General features: G+C 57.6%; 1 protein-coding gene across 1 annotated transcript; it reads right to left on the bottom strand.

The window, feature by feature from the left end:
* Window positions 1-5,029: 5,029 nt before the first annotated feature.
* Window positions 5,030-19,976, bottom strand: RAC2 (Rac family small GTPase 2). The gene is made up of 7 exons (XM_037515217.2): window positions 19,829-19,976; window positions 16,896-16,967; window positions 10,726-10,843; window positions 10,014-10,076; window positions 9,415-9,574; window positions 6,090-6,221; window positions 5,030-5,543 (listed from the first exon to the last, which is right to left on the bottom strand). Exons 1-6 carry the CDS (start codon window positions 19,861-19,863, stop codon window positions 6,091-6,093), a joined length of 579 nt encoding a protein of 192 aa, XP_037371114.1. The 5' UTR covers window positions 19,864-19,976; the 3' UTR covers window positions 5,030-5,543; window position 6,090.
* Window positions 19,977-20,587: the final 611 nt, after the last annotated feature.

Raw genomic sequence — 20,587 nt, 5'->3', positions numbered from 1 at the left:
TCACCAATTTACTCTTTCTCCCTGAGTTATTCATTTCTTCATTTCCCCTTTTTTTGTAAACAAACCTTTTATTACCCTTTGTGTGTTCCTGCAATTGAGTCTCGTTATAAGTCCCTTTCAAGCACTCAGGTGAGGACCCACAGTCAGGCCAACCCATTTCACATTGGGGTTGCCCTGTAACACTAGCATTCCTGAATGGGCCAAGGAACAGGGCTGGGGTACTCTGCAATAGTTAAACCTTCACTTGAGTCTGCCTGCATCATTCAGATATTGCTGTATAACAACCACCCACCAAATCTTTGTGGCACACAATAATCAGCATTTATTTGGCTATACATCTACAGGTTGGGGGGGGTTGATCTAGATTACGAGGGAATAAGCAAATCTGCAGGCCTGTGGGTCAGCTGGACAGCTTGGCCTCGTGTTTCTCTTATACTTTTGGAGTCATCGAGTTTGCCAGCACAGATTTTATTGGGCACAAGACAGCTTGCCCCAGAGTGCAAGCACTCAACTCTCTCCTTGTGCTGCGCATACTAAGATCCTATTGGTCACAAGCCAGTCACATGCTCAAGGACAGCATCAGTGGAATGGGGACTTATGCTCATCCTGGAGGTGGGGGTGGAGAGAGTGACTGCTAAGAACAATCCCCAATGATCAATGTGTGCTCACACCCCCATCCACTCTGTAGCTGGTGTCCTTGGGTACAGAGTTCTCTGCTTGGATTTTCCTGGCCTGCATTAGGGAGGGGTGGTTACTGCCTGAGAGTGCAGTGGGGAGGGCCTGGGGGGAGAGTTTCTAACTGTTCCTTAAACAGACTTCCAAGCAGCACCCCCCTCCACCCCCTACTCCCCGCTGTTTTCAGCCTCCTGCCTCACCATCTGTGGTAACCGGGGTCCATAGTTTGGAGCCTCCTTTGGGTTGTGCAAAGCCAATTGTTTTCCATCTCTTCAGTCTCTTAACCCCCACCCCACCAGGCCACAAAACAGCAGGCCCCTAGGTTTGCCTTTCCTGGACTCTGTTAAATCATTTACCACCTCTCCATCTGCTCTCCGCTGCGGTTTAGTGCCGCAGGTGCCTCCTGGTTTCTTTGAAGATGAGAGTTTGTGTTTCTGTTTCATCTTCTCCTTGTAGAGGCAGCTTTTCGGTGGGGGGAGGTGGCAGAAGCATTGCTGCTTGGCATCTTGACACCAGAGTGGCTTCATCTTGATATTGGGTAGATCGTGGCAGGCACAGCCCACCTCCTGGCAGGTGTTGATTTACATGTCCGTCTCCCCTGCTGGCCTCTGAGTCCCCGGGGAGTTGAGGGCTGGGTCTCGCCCCTCTCTGTACCTCTTTCTGTCCACACAGCAGGCACGGAGCACACAGGAACTAAATTGAACTAGATTTTACAAACGAGTGCTCCTCGTTTCATCTTCCCTGAGGTCTTCTGAGGCCTTCTAGAACCATCTTAAATCTCTTTCTCCCTCCCCAGAGTCCACCCTACCCTGCCTCCCTGTCCTATGAGGCCTAGATGGAGTCCAGTGTCCCCAGCAGTGCATATTTCCTGGGAGGGGAGGATGAGGGGTAAGAAGGAGAGAGAAGCCAAGGAAAGCAGAGAGAGCAGACACTCCGACTCAGGAAAGCGTGGTCCCAGGACGCCATCTGTGATCTGCGACGATGCTGGGACTCGGTGGGACTCATTTGGGTGGCTCTTCCTCTCCACGTGAGGTTAGCTGGGGTCAGAGTCATCTGGGAACTCAACTGAGCCGCCACCCCCAAGATAGCTCACGTGGATGAGGGTGCCCTGGCAGGACTGGCTGGCAGGCTGGGCTCAGCTGGGTCATTCTCCATGAAAGTGCATCTGCTTATTTGTTTCTATCAACACCCATTTACCCAGTATCTGCAAGGTGCCAGGGACTTGCTTGGGTCTTGTTTGATAAGACTTGCTTGGTAAGAGATCCAAGCTGAGTGCGTTCTCCCCTGGCTCTCTGCTGGCTCAACAGCCTCCTCACTGGACTGTGAGCCTCTAAGAGCAGGCCCATGCCTGACTCCCCCTCAGTCCCTATGTTTGGCACCATAGCAGTAATGATTTGCTGAATGATTCAGTGGTGAACTGAATGAGCCCGTGATTGTGTAAGAGTTTTGAAAGCATCCATGACATCTGGGTGGTACAATTACATTTGTGAGGCAGAGCTGGCTTACAGGCAGAGAGAGCGGAGGCATGCAGGCCAGCGAGGAGAGGCCGCTGTCCTCGGGAGAGACGCAGGCCTAGAACAGGAAGTGGCAACAGGGCAGATATGGCGATGGGTTAAGTAGATGTCTGGAGGTCGAATTGCCCAAGCTTGGTGCAGTGAATGAGCGAGTGAGGGAAGGGGGGGAGCCGGGGGAGTCTCCAGACCTCTGCTTTGGAAGAAGGAACAGCAGCAGCCCGCCTTGGAGACAGAGACCCCAAATGAAACCGTCTGGGAAGTGCTCCCTTGCCCACCAGGTGATGATTTCATTGCAAGGGGCTGGGTCTGATGCACCCGAGCAGCGAGACCCAGCGCAGACCCAGGACTCGACGGTGCTTAGAAGGGCTTCTGTGAGTGTCACACGCTGTCGGTGCCTGCCTATGACCATCCGTTCTTCCTGTTTCAAAGCAGGTTCCTCATCCACTTCTCTCAAGGTTTCTCTTTCCTCTCAGAGAGGTCTCTGGTCCTCAGTCAATTTGCAGAACAGAAATGAATGACTCACCCCATGCCCAGAAACTGACAGGCACAGTGTTTCAGTGAAAAGAGCCTGGTCAAGGAGTCCTAAGACCTCAGTTCCAGATGCTCTCAGCTTGTAGTACCAGAAAGCCTGACCAACAGTGGGGGAAATGGTTTCATTTTCGATTTATACCCACTGCAAGTCAGTCATCGGGACTGGTTTGGTCCATGACCAAAGTAGTCATCCTCCATCCTCATGGGATCCAGGGATCTTCATGGACATGGCTTCGGGTTCATAAGATGACTGCTGCAGCTCCAGACATCTCATCAGCATCCATCAAGGAAGCAGACAGGGCAAAGGGTGGCATCTGCTGGGTCTATCATTTTTTGTGAAAGAAAACAAAAGCTTTCACAGAAGCCGCCTTCCAACTGACTTTCACTTATTCCTGGTCCCCAGAACTGTCTGACTTTGGAACCACAGCTGCAAAGCAGGCTGGGAAAACAAGTATTTTTTTTTTTGGTCTGGAGCTAGATACATTGTTTCTGTGCACAAAAATTAGGATTCTTTTAGAAAAGAGGATGGGCGTGGTGGTAAAGGGTGGCAAGTCGAGTGTCTGCCTTAGCGAGCTGATCTCTAACTCCTGGGCTCTGTTTCTGTTTTGCAAAACCAGGCTTGCTGGCCTTACTTACCTTCGGAGGCCCCAAGGAAGACTGAAATCCTATGTGCTCAGTGAGGCCACAAGTGGAGAGAGAATATATTTACTGACATTTATTGGTGTAAAGCAAGGCCTGTGTCCACTGGGGCAGGCCCAGGGAAGGGGCACATGGCAGAGGCCTCAGCCCACACCTGGTGTGCGGGGAAGCTTGGGGAGGAGAGGAAATTGTTCGAGGAAGAGAACTAGATTAGCTTGTGCAAAGAGCTCGGGTTAAAGAAGTGTCAACATGACTTTGGGGAACTGAGAGCTCGGTCTGACAGTGGAGATGTGAGTTCAGCAGGAAAGGAGTGAAGTGAGACCAGGTCTCTGGGAGGATCCTGGAGGGGATGAAGTTTATCCTGAGACCCCAGAAGAACAGGGAGGAGAGGGAGGCTCCCCTGGGACTCTGGCTGCCTGGAGGGGGAGCCTGAGGGCTTTTCGAGTTTGAGCGTTAGAGGTGGGTCTCAGCCGTCCCCCCACCCACGTGGGTGTTTGTGTCATGACTGTGTGGGTTTTAAGGGGGTTTTGTTGTTGCTGTTTTTTCTGGTTTTTGTCTCAGAGAGAAGTAACTTTCAAACATAACAAGCTGCTCTGAGCTGAGACTAAGGAAGGCCACAGGGCCTCGCCCCTACGCTCAGGCCCTTTCTGAGGGAGCCCCACTGATTCCCATACCCCAAACAGCCGCCGGCACAGCATCGTCTTGGTAGATGAGTGGATGAAGGTAAATGAGTAGATGAGGTAAATGAATGGATAAAGTTAAGACAGAGAAGAGTGATCATCCGCAGGAGTATAAGGCCTGGCATTTATAAATTAGCAGGTACTAATGTGGAACAGACCCCATGCCAAGCCCTGACAAATTTCTTAAGTCTTCACAGAGCCCCATCTCTCTTTTAAAGAAATGTACTTTGCTTCATGCCTGCTGGGATCAGCATTGCTTCCCACACTGCTGAACACTTTCCTGTGACCTCCAATAGTGGAGTTGGGGGTTTCTGGTTGTTTGACACCCATGGTCCCAAATCCAAGAATTCCAGTCCCCGCTGGGGAGCTAACCCCTACACCCTGTGTGTGTGGTTTTGGCAAGGATGCCTCCACTCCAAGCTCTGCTGGAGCATGTCGTCCAGGCCTGACCCATCAGACCACATCAACTCCTGAACAAAAATGATTGGTTGAAAGGGAAGCCCAGGACCTTAGCTGGTCCAATGAGAGTGAGCTTTAATTGAAACTTTGCCTGGGGCAGACACTTGCTCTTTTTTGCTGAAATTGAACCTGGAAGGATAAAACCCTGAGAGTCAACTGCCTGAGAATGAACCAGACAGCTAATTGCAAAGCAAAGCTATACAGGAAAGTGAACACCCTGATCAAGCTGCACCTGAAGTCGTATCTTTCCAAATTTGAAACAGTACATTTATTTTCTGCTTAAGCAGGTTGATTGGGTTTTCTGTTTGCCATAGCAAAAAGTCCTGACCAGCAGGGCCTGGAAATTTTAAGACTCACCGGCAAATGCAGCTTGTGACATGAAGGATAAAGCAGAAAGACATAAAGGATAAAGGAGTCAGCTAGACCCAGGCTTTTGATTGGCTGGGAAATGCCCAGGGAGAGTTAAAGAATTTTAGTTCCTTTGTTATCTCAGAAAGGAAAACAAAGACCAGAGACCCAATATGTATGCATTCTCATTTACTCATTTTTTATTTCAGTAGAAGGGCTTCACACTGTGCTACTGATCTGATACTCTCTCGTAACTCTCATGAGGCACTGACAGACCTGAGTCTGAAGGAATATATATCTTCGTTCACCAGTGACATGTGAACCAAAGTTCCGGGGGAATCAGGAATTTAGTAGAGTTGGAAGATGCTGGAAGATGCAGCTGGAAAACGCAGCTTGATAATGCTGCCTTCTGCACCAGCTGGCACGGACCACAATAACAGAGGGGTGGCTCACTGGCTCCTGGACCTCCACTCTGACCCCCAGGGAAAGCAGGGGCATGAAGAAATCGAGGCACTGCGCCTACAGATCCACAGCCTTTGGCCCCTGGGGGCTCCAGCACAGCGAAGATGAGCAGCCAAGCTCTGCAGTCATCTGCTAGGAAATACCACGGGGAAGGGCAGCATGACAGCGGGGTACCAGCGGGTATTGGGTGGAAGGCCTGGAGCAGAACCATCTGGCTGTGAGGACTGGGTGCCACCTGGATGGAGGAATTTGGGGATAGAATTTGGGGGTGCTCAGACTCATTCCCACCGCCCAGTTTTTGTGCAGGTGCCATCCTGCACACCACGCTGGTACTCTCTCTTCTTGCCCATCGCTTCAGGAAGCCTGTAGGCTGCCTCCACCCACTCCAGGGGTCCCAGCTCAGTCTGCTCTGCCTCCACCATATATGTGGGAGTCAGGTCTCCCTGGCTTGACTGGACTCCCTGGGGGGCCTACCCGTCCCTTGTACTCCCCATACCCACCTCCTACAGGACGGCAGAGTGGGAGCTCAGTGACACCCACATCTTGGCTCGTCTTACCTGGTTTTTGTTGATACCTTGGACCTTCCTTTTGGGAACCAAACTCGGCTGAGCTGGACTGGTTCGGCCAATGAGGACACTGAGGCCATTTTAAAACTCCCTCTCTGTCTTGGCCTAACTGCCACTCCCACTAAAACTGAGGGTGATGAGCAGCTGCTGGACACCCTCCAGCTAGAAGCTACTGTGTGTGTGTGGGGATCATGAAGCATGGGAGAGTCCCTCACCCTAGAGGATGCTGCAACCTTTCTTCGGCTGCCGCGTGGGCTGGGGGCACAGGACAGCCCGGATCGCCTCGTCGAAGACAGTTTTCAGGCCTCGCTGGGTGAGGGCAGAACACTCCAGGTATTTCACAGAGTCTGAAGGGAGGCGGCAAGGGAGCAGAGGTCAGATCTTGTGGGGGTTCAACGCACACCCCTCCCAAGTCCTACGACTGCCAGGCTCAGGGTCCAGTCCACACAGGTCACCTGGGCCATGTCACTCAGCACAGGGTCATTCCCCCTCTGTGCCTCAGTTTCCCTATGTTTAAAATGAGGAGTTTGACTTCAGGAGACGTTAAGAACCTCTGTGACTCTCCAGGACGTATAAACCCTTAATTTTCAGAAGGCAGGTAGGAATTTTGATGGTTCCTGGCAAGAAGGGAACTCAAGATAAAGCGACCAAATCTCTCAGCACCTCACTTTCTTCAAGAAAATGGTCACCTACCTGCCTCCCTGCTTCCCCCAGGAGGTCTGAGGCCCCCTGGACCCTTACCAGGCCCTTCCAAATGCCATCTAGGATCTAGCACCGCCCCACTGTCCAGATGAGGAAGCCAACAGTCACAGAGAGGTCATTAGCCCAAAGTCACAGGCTGGACACTTCCTTCTGGCCCAGGGCGGGGCACCCAGGGACCTCCTTCCACGCGACGGCTCACAGCTGGAGCCCGGGGCACACGCGGCCAGGAAGGCAGGGACCCCAATGGGAAGCAGTGTCCCCTGACCTTCCGGAAGGAACCTGTGTGAGTTCCCATGTCTACCGCACTCCAAACAGTTTCCCTGAAGCGAGGAACCACAAAACGGCTTCTCTAAGAGGCCCGAGGGCTGATTTCAGAAACAAGAGGAAGGAGAGGGGGCAGGGGACGCGGGTTCCTCCCTGGAGCCGCTCTTCTGGGGGACGGAAGGGGACTGGGCAGATGGCACCCCCTCCCTGCGGGCATGGAGCTGGTGCTTCCGACCCCCTGTGAGGAAACCCTGCCCACTTCCCAGAGGCGGAGACAGGCCCAGACAGGGGCAGCCGCGGCCCCGGACACCCAGCGGAGGGCGGGGGCGCCTGGGAGGGGGACGAGCCCGCTGCTGCCTGGGGCAGGAAAGAGCAGCAGGAACCGGGAATCTGAGCAGGGACCAAAGTCACGGGCGGCCCCTGCCCTCCGCGGGTACAGAGCCCCCGGAGTTGGGGGCAGGGTCTCGGCGCCCGAGCCCTCTGTGCCTAGAAGGCGTCACTGGGCATTTGACCACTGTCTCCCTGCCAGAGCCGTGCCCAGTGCCACCTCTTCCCTCTCACTGGCTCCTCCGTCCTGGCATCCACTGCCCCCTTGCTGTTCTCGGCTCATGATGACCGGAGTCGCTGGGGGCCTGGGCTGGGGGCCTGGGCTGGGGGGCCTGGCCTGGTTTTGGCTCAGCCTCTGACCACCGAGGGCTTTGGCCAGCCCCCTCTGCGCCTCCACCTCCCACCCGCCTGGGACGCGCTCCCGTGTACCTAGAGGTAACTAGAGCGTGTGGTGGGAGGTGACTGGTCAGGTGGATGTGGGCGGGGGGAGGGGGTGCAGAGGATCCTGACGGTGACTGGGGGAGCCAGGCAGCCCAGGTTTCTGCTGGGTGTCCTGGAGCCAGCGACTTCTCCCTGAGCCTCAGTTTCCTCCTCTGTAAAGTGGGGTGGTAAGAGTTCCTCGTTCAGAGCTGCGGTGAGAAGGAAGAGGGCTATGCACAGCCGGGCTCAGGGAGTGCTTGGACCGTGTCAGCTGTGATCACCAGCGGAGGCCACAGCGGCCCCACGACTCGACCCCGCCTGCTGGGGAGGACATGGCGGCAGGGGCAGCCTCTGCACTCATCAGTCCTGCAGGACCCCAGGCCTCCCCCTGACAGGGGTGGGCCTCAGGCAAGGTCAAAGTCACTGCCCCCACCATACCACCTGGAATCAGCTCCAGGAGGGACTGACTGGGGGTCAAGGCAGAACCCTAGAGTGAGCGCCTGCAGAAGAGAATCTTTGGGGTTGTGCAGGCCCGCTGTGTGGAGAAGACTGAAGCTCAGAGCTGGGGAGCTGCAAGCCCCAGGACACAGTCAGGTCCAGGGCCAGGGCCGGCTCCAGCTTCCCCCTCCTCCTCCTTGTCCCAAAGCGTGTGCTTTCCAAGGGGAGGGTCGGAGCCGCTGGGGAGCTGCGGTCCAGGCGGAGCCCATGGGCAAAGCAGGCCAGAAGACCAGATGTGTGATCCCAGCACTGGTGAGGAAAGACCAGCACCCTGGGAGCCAGGGCCCAGGACAGGACTGGGGACCAGGGTGTGGGCACAGCCCGAGGCCCCTGGGAAGATGGCCCTGTCGCAGGAAGGGGGGAGGCGGCGGCTGTGGTTTCTCTTCCTGTGAAGAGATGTGCGTCCCCAGGGCCCTCCTAGTTCCGGCGGAAGGAAGAGGGGGTGAGGCAGGGCCTAGGTGGGGAGGCCCAACCTATCGGGGCGAGCACGTCCCACAGGACCCTGCAATGGGGCAGAGGACCAGGGCCCCGGATCCTGGCGGTCAAGCTTGGCTGGCGGTCCCGGGCTTTTGGGCAAGTGTCCCTGTCTCTGGGCTGCAGGCAAGCCAGGCTGGACCAGGACCGCAGGCCTGAATGCCACAGGAGAGGCCAGACCCGTCAGCCACCACCTGCCTGGCTAAGGCACCCTGGGCCACCATGAGGAGGCCCCCGCGCTGACGATTGCTGCCCGGGTTCAAATCCCAGGTGTGACCCTGAGAAATCACAGCGGTGCAGGCCAGTGCTCAGGTGGAGAGAGGAGTCAGGCTGCGAAGCCAGGAGCTGGGGAAAGGGAGGGGGGAGGGAGGCAGAAAGGAAGGCACCACCCTTCAAACCCAGGACAGAAGCACCTCCTCCAGGAAGCCTTCTCAGAAAACCCAAGCTTGACTGTGCACAGCCACAGCACACCCCCCTCCACCCTTGCTCTGTCTGCCCAAAACACACGCACGTCAGTATCTGCTGCGGATACCACCAATGCTAACAGCAGAGCCTCCGGGAGTGTGAGTTGCTCTAGGACCTTCCTGGGCATTCATGCATTCAATTCTCCCAACTGCCTGGAACTGTCATTATTGCCTGCAACTGCTATTGCTTTTTCATTTACAAATGAAAGAACGTAGGCATAGAGAGGCTAAGTGATTTGTCCAGGGTCACACAGCTAGCACATGGGCTAGCCAGGGTTGGGACTGCACAGCCTGGTCCCAGAGCATGTCTGCAGTCACCCTGAGGCTGCGTGGGGACCCCTCCTGCCTCCCCCCACTGCCTTCCCCTCTGCTCTGGGCCCAAGCCCCATACCAATCTCCTTGGCCAGTGCCAGCCCCTGTGGGTAGCTCACAGGCATCAGCTTCTTCTCCTTCAGCTTCTCAATGGTGTCCTTGTCATCCCGCAGGTCCAGCTTGGTGCCCACCAAGATGATGGGCGTGCTGGGGCAGTGGTGCCGCACCTCAGGGAACCACTGAGCAGGTGGGCGGGGTGGGAGGTTGTGCAGGACAGGGGGAATGGCATGAGGTTGTGCAGGACAAGAAGGGGGAGGGCGCAAGGTTGTGCAGGGAGTGGAGGGAGCATGAGAGTGGGGGGAGACAAGGGGACACCAAATTGTGGGAAGATGAGCAGTGGGGTGAGGACAAGAGGCAGACGTGAAGTTGCGCGGGGAGGAGAGAAGACAAGGTGAGCGTGCGCTGAGAGGCTGGCTGACTATCCCAGCGCCCTCTGAGACCGCCCTCAGTCTCACTCTGAGTCACTCCCCAGCCCTGGTTGGCATGGAGGACCCTCTCTGTCCACACCCTCCGCACCCCAGGAACAGGCCAAAAGTTACCAGTGCCTCCCCTCCGCCCACCTCCCCTCATCTCTCAGGATGACCTGCCCCCATGAGACCCCCACTCTGTCCAGCTCACCTTGGCACGGACATTCTCATAGGAGGCTGGGCTAACGAGGGAGAAGCAGATGAGGAAGACATCCTGGGGGCAGAGCAGGCGAGGGGGGCGGTGAGGGCAAGTGCAGAGGTACCCCACTTGCCGCCCCCCCGGCATCCTGGGCAGCGGAGGAGCAGCCGGGGAACATGGGGCCTTAGGACCCAGGCAGGCAGGGGCCCTGCCAGCTCCACTGCCGGCTGCTGCTGGTCTTTCTAGCACATCCTAAAGGCCAGGCCTGTTCTGGGCAGTTAGTCCTCACGGGGCTCTGCACTCAGTGAGTGGCTGCGCCTCCCCACAGGTGGGAAAGTGGGGGTCAAAGGCTTTGCCATCTGGACTCTAGAGTCACTTCCCCTCACCAGACATCACTACCCCCTCAGGTGCCCATTCCTTTTGTGCCACCCGGCATGGAGAGCCTAGGCCAGCCTGGAGGCACGGCAGCCTGGAGCCACCTGCCACCCTGCCCCATCCCTCCTCTCCCAGCACGGAGCTCACTGTCCCGGGCTTCCTCCTGGGCCCCATCCAGGTCTGCACCACCCACTGGCCGCGGGGGTGCCAGAGCCCAGGAGGCAGAGAGGTCGGAAAGATGGGCTCAGTGATAGGAGTAGGGCCAGGAGGGCTTAAAGGGAGGGTGCGCTTTCCCCAGGCGGACTCGGGGGAGGCCCCCCGGCAGCGGACGGGCCAGCCAGGCACACACCGTCTGTGGGTAGGAGAGCGGCCGCAGGCGGTCGTAGTCCTCCTGGCCCGCGGTGTCCCACAGGCCCAAGTTCACCGGCTTGCTGTCCACCATCACGTTGGCAGAATAGTTGTCAAACCTGTGGGGAGCAGGCGAGACAGAGGGTCAGCCTCAGCCCTGGAGCTCCGTCCGTATCCTCCCGCAGGGCCACGCCCAGAGGGGCTTCAATGGGACCCAAGTCACACAGCACCAGGCAGCTGAGTTTCCTTCTTTTTTTTTTCATTACTCATGCATTACATTAAAAATCGTTAAATACATAAGAGCATCAAGCGGAAAATACTCTTTGATCATTTCTCTGTCCTCCCCTGTCCTGTGAAGGGGTGACTTTCATCCAGTCCGAGAGCCCATCACCATAAGCAAGCGTTACCCGCCTCCTGTGCTGGACACTGAGGCTGGTCTCCCAGGTGGGGTCCCGCAGGAGCAAACCCTCACCGAGGCGGTGCCTCGGTGACCCCTGGCAGCCTCGGGAGGGGGTTGGAAGGTGGCAAGGGGCAGCAGTGGGTCTTGTCCTGCCGTGTGCCTCTAGTGCTGTGGACAGCTGGGCTCAAGGGGCACCTGGGAGTCAGCATGAGCCCTGCAGAGAAGGGGTAGGAAGCAGGCATTTACCCACCATCTCCGTCTGCAGAGGCGGAGGGTGTCCTGGGGCGTCAGGTAACTCCTTGACCTTTCAGCCCCTCCCGGAGTGGCCACTGAGAGCCATCAGTCACAGGCACTTTCAGGAAATGCCCCTGGCACACACCAAAAAGACATGCCAACGGGACAGGCTGGGCACGCGCGCACGGTTAAAAGCCATGTGCTGTACCAGAGGCCTCCAGGCAATTTGAGCCTCCAGCTTCCTTGTTAATCCAACCCAACAGTATTCCTCATTACACACTGCCAGGAGTGGAAGCCCTGGTTGCTGATGCTGTGCAAGAGAAAGCGGGGATCAGAGAGGTAGAGCGACCTGCCCACGCTACACAGCCCGTGAGTGACCGAACTAGTGAGAAACAGGTTCAGTCTGGCTCCACAGCCCGTGCTCACTGCCCTGTGGCACAGCTGTGCTGCCAGAGGCCCAGCGCTGCCCCAAGGCCCAGGACCACCCCTCCGTCTCTGCTCATTGAGGCCACCTGCATGGACACTGGACCTCAACCCTGGGCTTGGTCCGCTGAGACCTCAGGCTCTTTCAGACACCAGCTTCATGTGCAGGGCTGGCACTGCCCACCTCCCCACGCCTGCCCATGCACGCACCCTGCAGGGGAAGCCCTTCTCCTCCTCTCCTTGTCCAAATATCTTGACCTGTCCTGGCCACACGGCCCTGCATGCCGTCCAGGCCTGGATCCTGCCTCTGCATCTCTCTGCAAACCCTTCCACCCCTTTCACCTCTGTCTCCTGTTCATGCTTCAAAACCCTTCCCAGGGAGTTCCTCTTCTGAGGGTGAACCTTCTGGTCACCCCCTTCCCTGTCCCCACCTGGAAAGAGCTGACTGCTTCCTCCCTCCAGCAACTGTTTTGCCTTGACCTCGAGCAGGCACCCAGCGCCATGTGGGGGTCACCATCCAGTCATGGGCTGTGGGCTCCCTGCAGCACAGCCAATGCCTGCTTGTCTCTGCATCTCAGGCCCAGCTCCCAGTGCATGCGGGTGGACCGAATGAGCAGACTGAACAGAAGCCCTCAGGTGCCGCCTCCTCTGAGAAGCCCTGTCAGAATGCTGCTCAGCAACGGACTGCATTGGCCCTAATGCTTCAGAGTAATGCCCAGGACCTAAGAAAGAGCCCCTCACACAGGCCTGGAGGTGGGCAAGTGGACACTGTCAACACACCGGACTTCTTGGGCCTCAGAGCGTGTTCCTAGACACCCCCTGGTCACCTCCCAGTTCCCCTGAGGCTCTATTCTCTCCTGCCTGTGAAGCTCCTGCAAACACTCTTCCTGACTTCCCACTCTCCTTCCCCTGTGCTGGCCTGACCCTAATTCATCCCCCTTCCACCACCACAGCCCCATCTCAAAGTCACCTCCTCCAGGAAGCCTCCCCAGTCAGCAGCCTTTGCTGACTAGCTCCCCGAAGAGCAGGAACCAGGTCTGGCTTATCCCTCACTGCCCTTGAGGCCAGCACAGTGCCTGGAACACTGCAGTGTTCTGTGTATCTGCTCCAGGCAGCACCCAGGGAGAGGCCGCTGGGCACACTGGGAAAGGGGCCACTCATGTTCTTTGCAGTTAGCCAGAAACACCTCTTTGGGACAAGCTCTCTCCTCTCGTGTCTAGTTTGAAATTCTGGTGCCAAAAGATTCCCAAGTTTCCTTGAGCCTGAGGCTTCTGTTCCCTAGATCACTCCAGGGTCTGAGGGACTCGGCCACAGGGAAAAGCTGGTTCCTGGAACCCCAGCACCTACTCTGGGGTTGAACAGGGAGTTAGGGCCTTCATCCCCTTAGGTCATGACATCCCACGTGACCCAAGGCAAAAGGATCTCATGTAATTCCCATTAGACATGTGAGGAAACTGAGGCCCAAGGAGGTCAGGCAACTTTTGCAAGGCCAGCCAGCTCATGACCACAGCAGCAAGGGGCCTAGCCCTCTCTCTCTGTGACTCCCATGGACAGCAAGAGGGCTGCTTTAGCCTGGGACAGCCCCTGGGACCGTCAACCAGAGTGGGAAGGAAGCCAAAATTCCTTGTAAACCTGGACCCCACTGTGAGACCCTGGGTGAGTAACTTAGCTTCTCTGATCCCTACTTTCTTGGCTGTGAAAAAGGCCCTATCTCTTGGGGCCATTAAGAGGATCCCAAGTGCAAGAAGATGCCCAAACCCCCTGTGGGGACAGGCTGAGAAGCTAGGCAATCTCATGTTCCATGCTCCCAAACCCCCACACCAGCCCCTCCTCCAGGCCCAGGCCGGAGTCCGGGGGCTGCAGGGAAGCACGAGTGATCTGCGATTCCCTGGGGTTGCCACACTTCAGAGACCCACAGGCAGCCAGGACCAGAGGATCAAGGACCAAATGACCACCACTGCGGCCATTTTCCAGATAAGGAGACTGAGCCTCATAGGCAGGAGGGCACTTGCTCGAGCCCCAGGGCCAGGACTGAGCCTGCTGCTCAGACAGGAAAGCCAGTGTGGCGAGCAGCACTGCTGATTCCGGCCAGAGGCTCAGAGGAGTTTGAGCCAGAGCATGGGGGGTGGGTTTGCGGGTGGGTGGGTGGAAGGGGCTGATCCTAAATGAGGGTGGAGAGGCGCCAGGCAGGGAGCCCACATTTGCTGAGCACCTTTGGGTGCTAAGCGCTGTCTGGGGGCCTTCACCCTTCCATCGCTTCAGAGGGCCGGGGAAGTGTACTTTATCATCGCCCCGTTTGCACAAGGAAACCAGACTCAGAGGACTGAGAAGGCCTGGCCGGGTCACATGACCGCACCTGGGGCGGCTGTTTACATGCAGTCTTTGTGGCCTCTTTCTGCACTCTCTGGGGCCGCAGGCCTGGAATGGCGTGGAGGATGGAAACGGGGGCAGGAGAAAGGGGCTCAGCACCTGACCACCACCCAAGCCCAGACCTCAGGAAGGAAGCACCTGGACACCCAGCAAGTTTGAGGTGGATTGACACCCCCAGGTGGCAGGGCGGGGGCGGGGAGCTATTGTCAGGATACCAGTCAGTGCCTGGGGCTCACCATGCAGGGCGTGATAAGATCAGATTTGCATTTAGAAAAGGCCCCCTTGGTGGGTGGAGGAGCCCTGGAGCAGGGTCCGAGGGGGTGGGGGGGACCAGTGGGAGCACCCAGAGAAGGGGAGGGCAGCTGGAGGAGATGGGGGAGCAGGGAGCTGTCCCAGAGGGGTGTGAGCACAGAGCAGGTGCATGAGCGAGGAGGCGGGGGCCAGCCAGGCACAGCGAGGGAACAGCGTGACCTTGGTGGCTGGGACCAGCCAAGGTGGGCGTCGCCCTGTCGTGAGGATTTCAGGCTTGATCTGTCAGTTCGCAAATGAGGATGAAAGTCACACACTGGCCCGTCCAACCTAAAGTAACCGAGTGTTCTTCCTCCCCTCAGAGACGACCTGGGCTGAGAACCCCCATGGCCGGTTCTGGCCCCTGCTCCCGGCAGATGCTGGCACGTGTGGCAGCAGGCACTCCCACCCCCGCAAACCCTGCCAGCCAGGTCTCGAGACCACCAACCACTGCTGCCTGTGCCAGGGACCTTAGGCACCTGTCTCTGTCTCCCACAGCTGCTCTCTCCCTGGCTCCCCGCCACCCAGTGGCCAAGGGCTTAGTGTGACACCCCCCCACCCCCACCCTGCTGCCAGAGGATGCTTATAGCAGGAGCCCCTCTGGGGGGGCTTGAGCAACTTCACTGGACAACAAAGGAGGGCGGGGCCAGGCACAGGTTCGAGTGCATGTCCCGCTGAGCCTGGGGTCCTGTGCACCTGCAGGTGGCACAGCCAGGAAGCCAGGCTAGGCCCAGGTAGACCTCGTCTGGGCACCTGTCTGTCCTTCAGCAAAGCTATCTGGACAACTGTGTTCACTAGGGCCTGGCGCCCCAGTTGCTGAGAGCAGCTGGAACTAGCCGGGCCCCCAGCAGTTCTGTCACCTTGTACCTTCCTGCACAGGGGAGGTGCCCCCAACGAGCCTGGCCTCCCAGCCCAGGCCCTGCCTCCTGTGGAAGGGAAACTGAGGTTCAGGGAGGGGAAGTGCTTGCCCTAAGGTCTTTCAGCAAGCGGCCCTCACCCAGCTGGGACGGGCAGAGGCAGGAAGACAGTGCCAGCATTTCCTGGTGACAGTGGCCCACCGCAGGAGCTGCCTGACGTGGGTCTGCACTTGCCTCCGTGCTCAGGCCAGAGCCAGCTGTCCTGGCACAGGAGAGGCCGCTGATGGGCAGTGAACAGAGGGGGGTGCACGCGCTCTAGGCCAGGTGGGAGTCAGGTCCGAGGTGGGCAGAAGTTAAATTGCACGTTCCCCACCCAGCCTATCCACGGCCTTCCTCCTGCCTGGGGCCAGGTGCCTGAGGCAAGAATTGTCAGGAAAGCGAGCCCAGCCCATCCTGTGACCCCGAGTCTGTGTAGTGCGGGGTTTGGGGGGGGGGCAGGGGACACACATCTCAGTGTCCGCCTTGGGGAATAATAATACCCACGCCTAGTGAGGTCAAGTGAGAGCTCAACCGTGTCATTTCTGGCCAAGGCCAGCACACAGTAGGTCCTCTATAGCTGGTTACCGTGACCAGTTCTCCTAGGGCTTCTGCATGAGGTCAATTCAAAACACACCTACTGTGTGTAAGGCAAGGCAGAGACTGTACTGTGCTAAGACATGGGAAGACCTGAGGAGAAGTGGGGGAGGCTCCCTGCCCTCCATGGGCTCCTGGTCCTGGAGAAGCTCCTATAGGGTCACCTGGGGAGTGAGCGACCCTTTCAGGCTACACCAGAAAGGCTTCCTGGAGGAAGGGGCACTGCAGCGGGGTCTGGGGGTCTGACATGTGGGTGTGGGGAGGCAAAGCAGTCCCGGCAGTGGGAGCAGCCTGAGCAAAGGCCCTGAGGTGGACACTAATTCAGAGTTATCTGCACCCTACGTCCATCATGACATAATTCACAATAGCTACAAGCTGAAAACAACCTAAGTGCCCATCCACAAATAAATGAGTGGATAAAGAAAGTGGGGTGTATATGCCCGGTGGAATACTACTCAGCTGTGAAAAAATAGGAAACAGGCTGGTGCCAGGAGTGTCACCAGCAGGAGGCCGCAGCAGAGAGAGAAGGAAGCCAAGCTCTGGGCGGTGACGGGGAGACGGAAGATGGCAAGCAGGCCACGCGGGGCTCCACGCCCCGCCACCTAAGCTGGGAGGTTTTCCGTGAGAAATGGGCCCACTGAGGCCTGGTGAGGAGGAGCTGGTGCTTTCCCACGCGTCCCACCTTGAGTCTGACACTCACGTGCTCCTGCCCCCGGGCGGGCTCTGCTCCATGGCCTCCAGATGGCACTGCCCTCCCCAACACGCGCGGGCACCTCCTCCTACTCCCCTCCCCTCCACTTCTCCCACCCAGCCCGCCCCCACCCTGCTCGGCCAGGCGCGCCCTCTCCGCCCCCCTCTGCTGTGAGGCGGCGCCCCCCCCCTGATTGCCCACTTGCACAAAGGCGATGCAGGGGAGGGGTGGGCCTGGTCACGTGTGCCCCACGCTCTGCTGCCCTCGGCACTCACACGGTGGGGATGTACTCTCCTGGGAAGGCGTTGGTGGTGTAGCTGATGAGGAGGCAGGTCTTGCCCACGGCTCTGAAAGAGAGTTTGAGAAACAGCGGTCATGGGCACTGCCCAGTCACAGGAAGTTCTGAACACCAGCCTGCCCCCCTGCGCCCAGCCTTAGAGACCTCAGCGTGGACCCAGCCCCAGCCCTCTGACCTCAGCCTCCCCACCTGAGGAGCCATGTTTCCAAATCTAAGTGTCACCTGGGGTACTTGTTAAAGGACAGGCTTCGGGGGTCCTACCCCAGAGACTCTGGTCCACCAGCTTGGGGCTGAACTGGGAACCTGTATTTCTCCCAGGTGACACCAAGGTAGGACAGTGGGTGAAGGGCAGCAGACACCAATTGAAAAATGGGTGGAAAACCTCCCCAAAGAAGACATGGAGTTGGACAACAGGCACCTGAAAAGATGTTCGTTGTCTCTTGTTATGGGGGAAATTCAAATCACAACAATGAGATACCACCTCACACCTGTAAGAACAGCTATTATCAAAAACAAGCCAGGAAACAGGCTGGTGAGGAGGCGGAAGAAAGCAAGCGCCTGCCCAGGCCCATGTGCTGCGGGTGGGAGCGTAAGCTGGGGCAGCGGTGACACAAAACAGCATGGAGGGGTCTCCAAAAAATTACAGTCAGAAACTCCATAGGATCCTGTTATCCCACTCCTAGATATTTACCTGGAGAATATGAAAACACGAATTCAGAGTTATCTGCATCCTACGTCCATCATGACATAATTCACAATAGCTACAAGCTGAAAACAACCTAAGTGACCATCCACAAATAAATGAGTGGATAAAGAAAGTGGGGTGTATATGCCCGGTGGAATACTACTCAGCTGTGAAAAAGAAAAGGTGAAATCCTGCTGTTTGCAACAACGTGGGTGGACTTAGAGGGATATGCTCAGTGAAGTAAGTCAGACAGAGAGACATAAGCATGATTTCACCCCTAGGTGGTAGAAAAAGAAACAAAACTAATGAACAAACAAGTTTAGATTATGTAGTCACCAGAAGGGAAGAGACAAAGGGGGTTGTGGGTAATCAGGTAAAAGAGGTGTCAGCTATATACAACTAGACTTTATTGGTTATGTGGTCGGCGCAGAGGTTGACTTGTAAGGCTGTGCACTTGAAACCCCTAAAATGTTATAAACCAATGTTACTTCAATAAAACATTTTTTTTAAACAAAAGAGCAGGGGTGCCCGGGAACCCCTCCCTAAACAATGCTGAGGACTCCTGGGACCTTGGCCAGACTCTGCCTTCATGCTCCTGGGCTTCAGATCCCATCAACAACACCCACCAGTGGCCAACCTTAGGCAAGTCATTTAACCTGCCTGTGCCTCAGTTTACCCGTCGAGAAAATGGGGATGAGCACATCTTCATAGGAGTGTGCAGAGAGTCACTTAGAAGAAGCCCACAAGGAAACCGGGCCAGCGTGCGGCATGGAGTGGCAACCAGTCAACACTGGGGAGGACCAGCTCTCCTCTGCCCCTCCCACCTCACCAGGAACATAGCAGAGAAGAGCACAGCTGTGGAGTCAGAGTTCAAACCCCAGGCAGTCTTGGCAAAGTACTTTGCTTTTCTGAGCTTTGGTTTTCCCAGCTGTAAAATGGGCCTGATGTTAGGGTCGGCGGAGGATGAAATCCAAGGCCATGCCTGAACCCAGCACCTGACACATGGCAAGCGCTTAATAAACAGTGGTCAACAGGACTGGGGCTGCCCCCCACCCTCCTCAGCCTGCTGGCCTGGGAGGGGGTTCAGGTGGCCCAGAGGGAAGCAGGAGGCCAAGGGGCAGCCCTGGACCTTCCCCCGCTCATTGGGTTTCGTCACTTCCTATTCTAAGGAGCCTGGGTGCCCTCTCCTCCCAGCCACGCCCTCCCAGTGTTTGCACCAAGGTAAATTCAAATGACTACTAGAAGGGCGCCCTTGGCTTCCTCCCGCCCCTCCTCAGATCAGACACAAAGCAGAAGTGAGGGAGGCTGGGCAGGCAGGCAGATAACGGCCAGCGGGCATGCATCAGAGTCAGCTGAGGGCTCCCTGATAACTGTCCTGCTGCCGGGACCCTGGCCAGCAAAGATGGGGTCTCCCAGGGCCTCAGGCTGTCCAGTTAGAACCTGCTGGGATGTGCTGGTGGGACCCACCGAAGGCCCAGCATGGATCTGCAGGCTGGACACCGAGGCACTGGGCCTGTCCTGTTCCAGGTGAGGAGCCTGGGGCAAGAAGGTCTGACCCTGAGAAGACCCCTCAGCCCAGCCTGCCCCAAAGTGACCCCCACAACCACCTTCCCATCCCTTCCTCCCACCTTCCCGAACTGTGTCTCTCATTGGCCCCCTTCCTATTCCGAGCCCACGTCCCCCACATATCCTCCCCAGCCAGGTGGGGAAGAGGCAGGGAGGCGCGGATAAGGATGGGAGGCTAACATTGAGCATGCATACAGGAGTCTCTCAACACATTTCAAGTGACCCCAAATCTACTTCTTCCCAGATGGCTGCGCTGCGGCCCAGCGTGAAGCGGTGACGTGCCCAAGGTCACACACTCAGCCCAGGTCAGCCTGGGGAAAAGGCCAGATTCTTGGCTCACCACCCCCCACTGCAGCCATAGAGTTGGAGACTGGGGTCCCCGGGAGGCCAGCCCCAGCTCTCCAGGTGCGGGCAAGATGTCCCCGGTACCCCCACCCACAGCCTTGCACCCTCCACCCAGGCAGCTTCCGGGGTGAGGAGGGAAGAGAGAGGGAAGCTGTCCTCAGCCTACGCCAGGGCGCCCCCGCCCCGGGACCAGGGGGAAGAGGGAGCACTCCTCCTGGCTGGCCTCCAGGATACCCACATCTGCAGGGCCGGGGTCTTCCTCAGGCCAGAGGGCCAGGGCTGCCCCAGGAGCGGGCTGCCCGTCAGGTACCTACCCATCTCCCACCACCACACACTTGATGGCCTGCATGGCGTCAGGAGCCCGGGTGGCAGCGTCGGTGAGAACTCAGGGCAGGAGCCTTTCTGTGGCCACCAGGGGTGTGGAGAGCCTGGCGAGGCGCCCAAAGAGCAGAGGAGCCTTGGGACAAGTGTAAGAGGAAGCGGAAGGGGAACTTGCCCAAGTTTCTGCCCCCGTGGCCGTTTTTTTGCAGAGGGCGGAGCATGCGGTCTGACAGAAAAGCTCGGGGTGGGGGCCCTCAGGTGTGGGCTGGGCCAACCCCTGCTCTGAGGCACCGGCAGGACACCTGGGAGCCTCTGGTCACGCCTGCCCGTGGGGCAGGGCCAGCGCTGGTCTCCAGGTTGGGGCTTCTGAGAACTCAGTTCACCTCAGTTCTAAGCCTAGTACATTTAATGGGCACCTACTGTGTACCAGGAACAGTTTGGGGAGTAGGCAGATCCAGGAAGCAGGGGGTAAAGCTGACCCTGGGGAAGGGCCAGCCCCATGAGGGTGTCAGTAAAGCCAGGCAGGAAGGGATGAACCTCAGGGGATCTGCCAGAGGGGGGCATTCAGCCCTCAAGCTGTGTGGGAGAGGGGGCGCTCCAGGGAAGGGGGTGCACGAGCAATACTCAAGGCCACCCAAGCCAGGGCCAGTGCAGGAGCCCCTGAGTGGGAAGGGTGGGAGATGGGGGCAGATGACGAGGCTGGAAGGGAGGTGGGGGTCTGCTGATGGGGAAGGGGAACTGGAAAGGAGGTG

Source organism: Talpa occidentalis, unplaced genomic scaffold, assembly GCF_014898055.3.
Source record: "Talpa occidentalis isolate TD23 unplaced genomic scaffold, MPIMG_talOcc4v2.1 talOcc4.16, whole genome shotgun sequence".
Classification (NCBI taxonomy): domain Eukaryota; kingdom Metazoa; phylum Chordata; class Mammalia; order Eulipotyphla; family Talpidae; genus Talpa; species Talpa occidentalis.
Note: the sequence above shows the minus strand (reverse complement) of the source record. Positions and strands in the feature narration are given on the sequence as shown.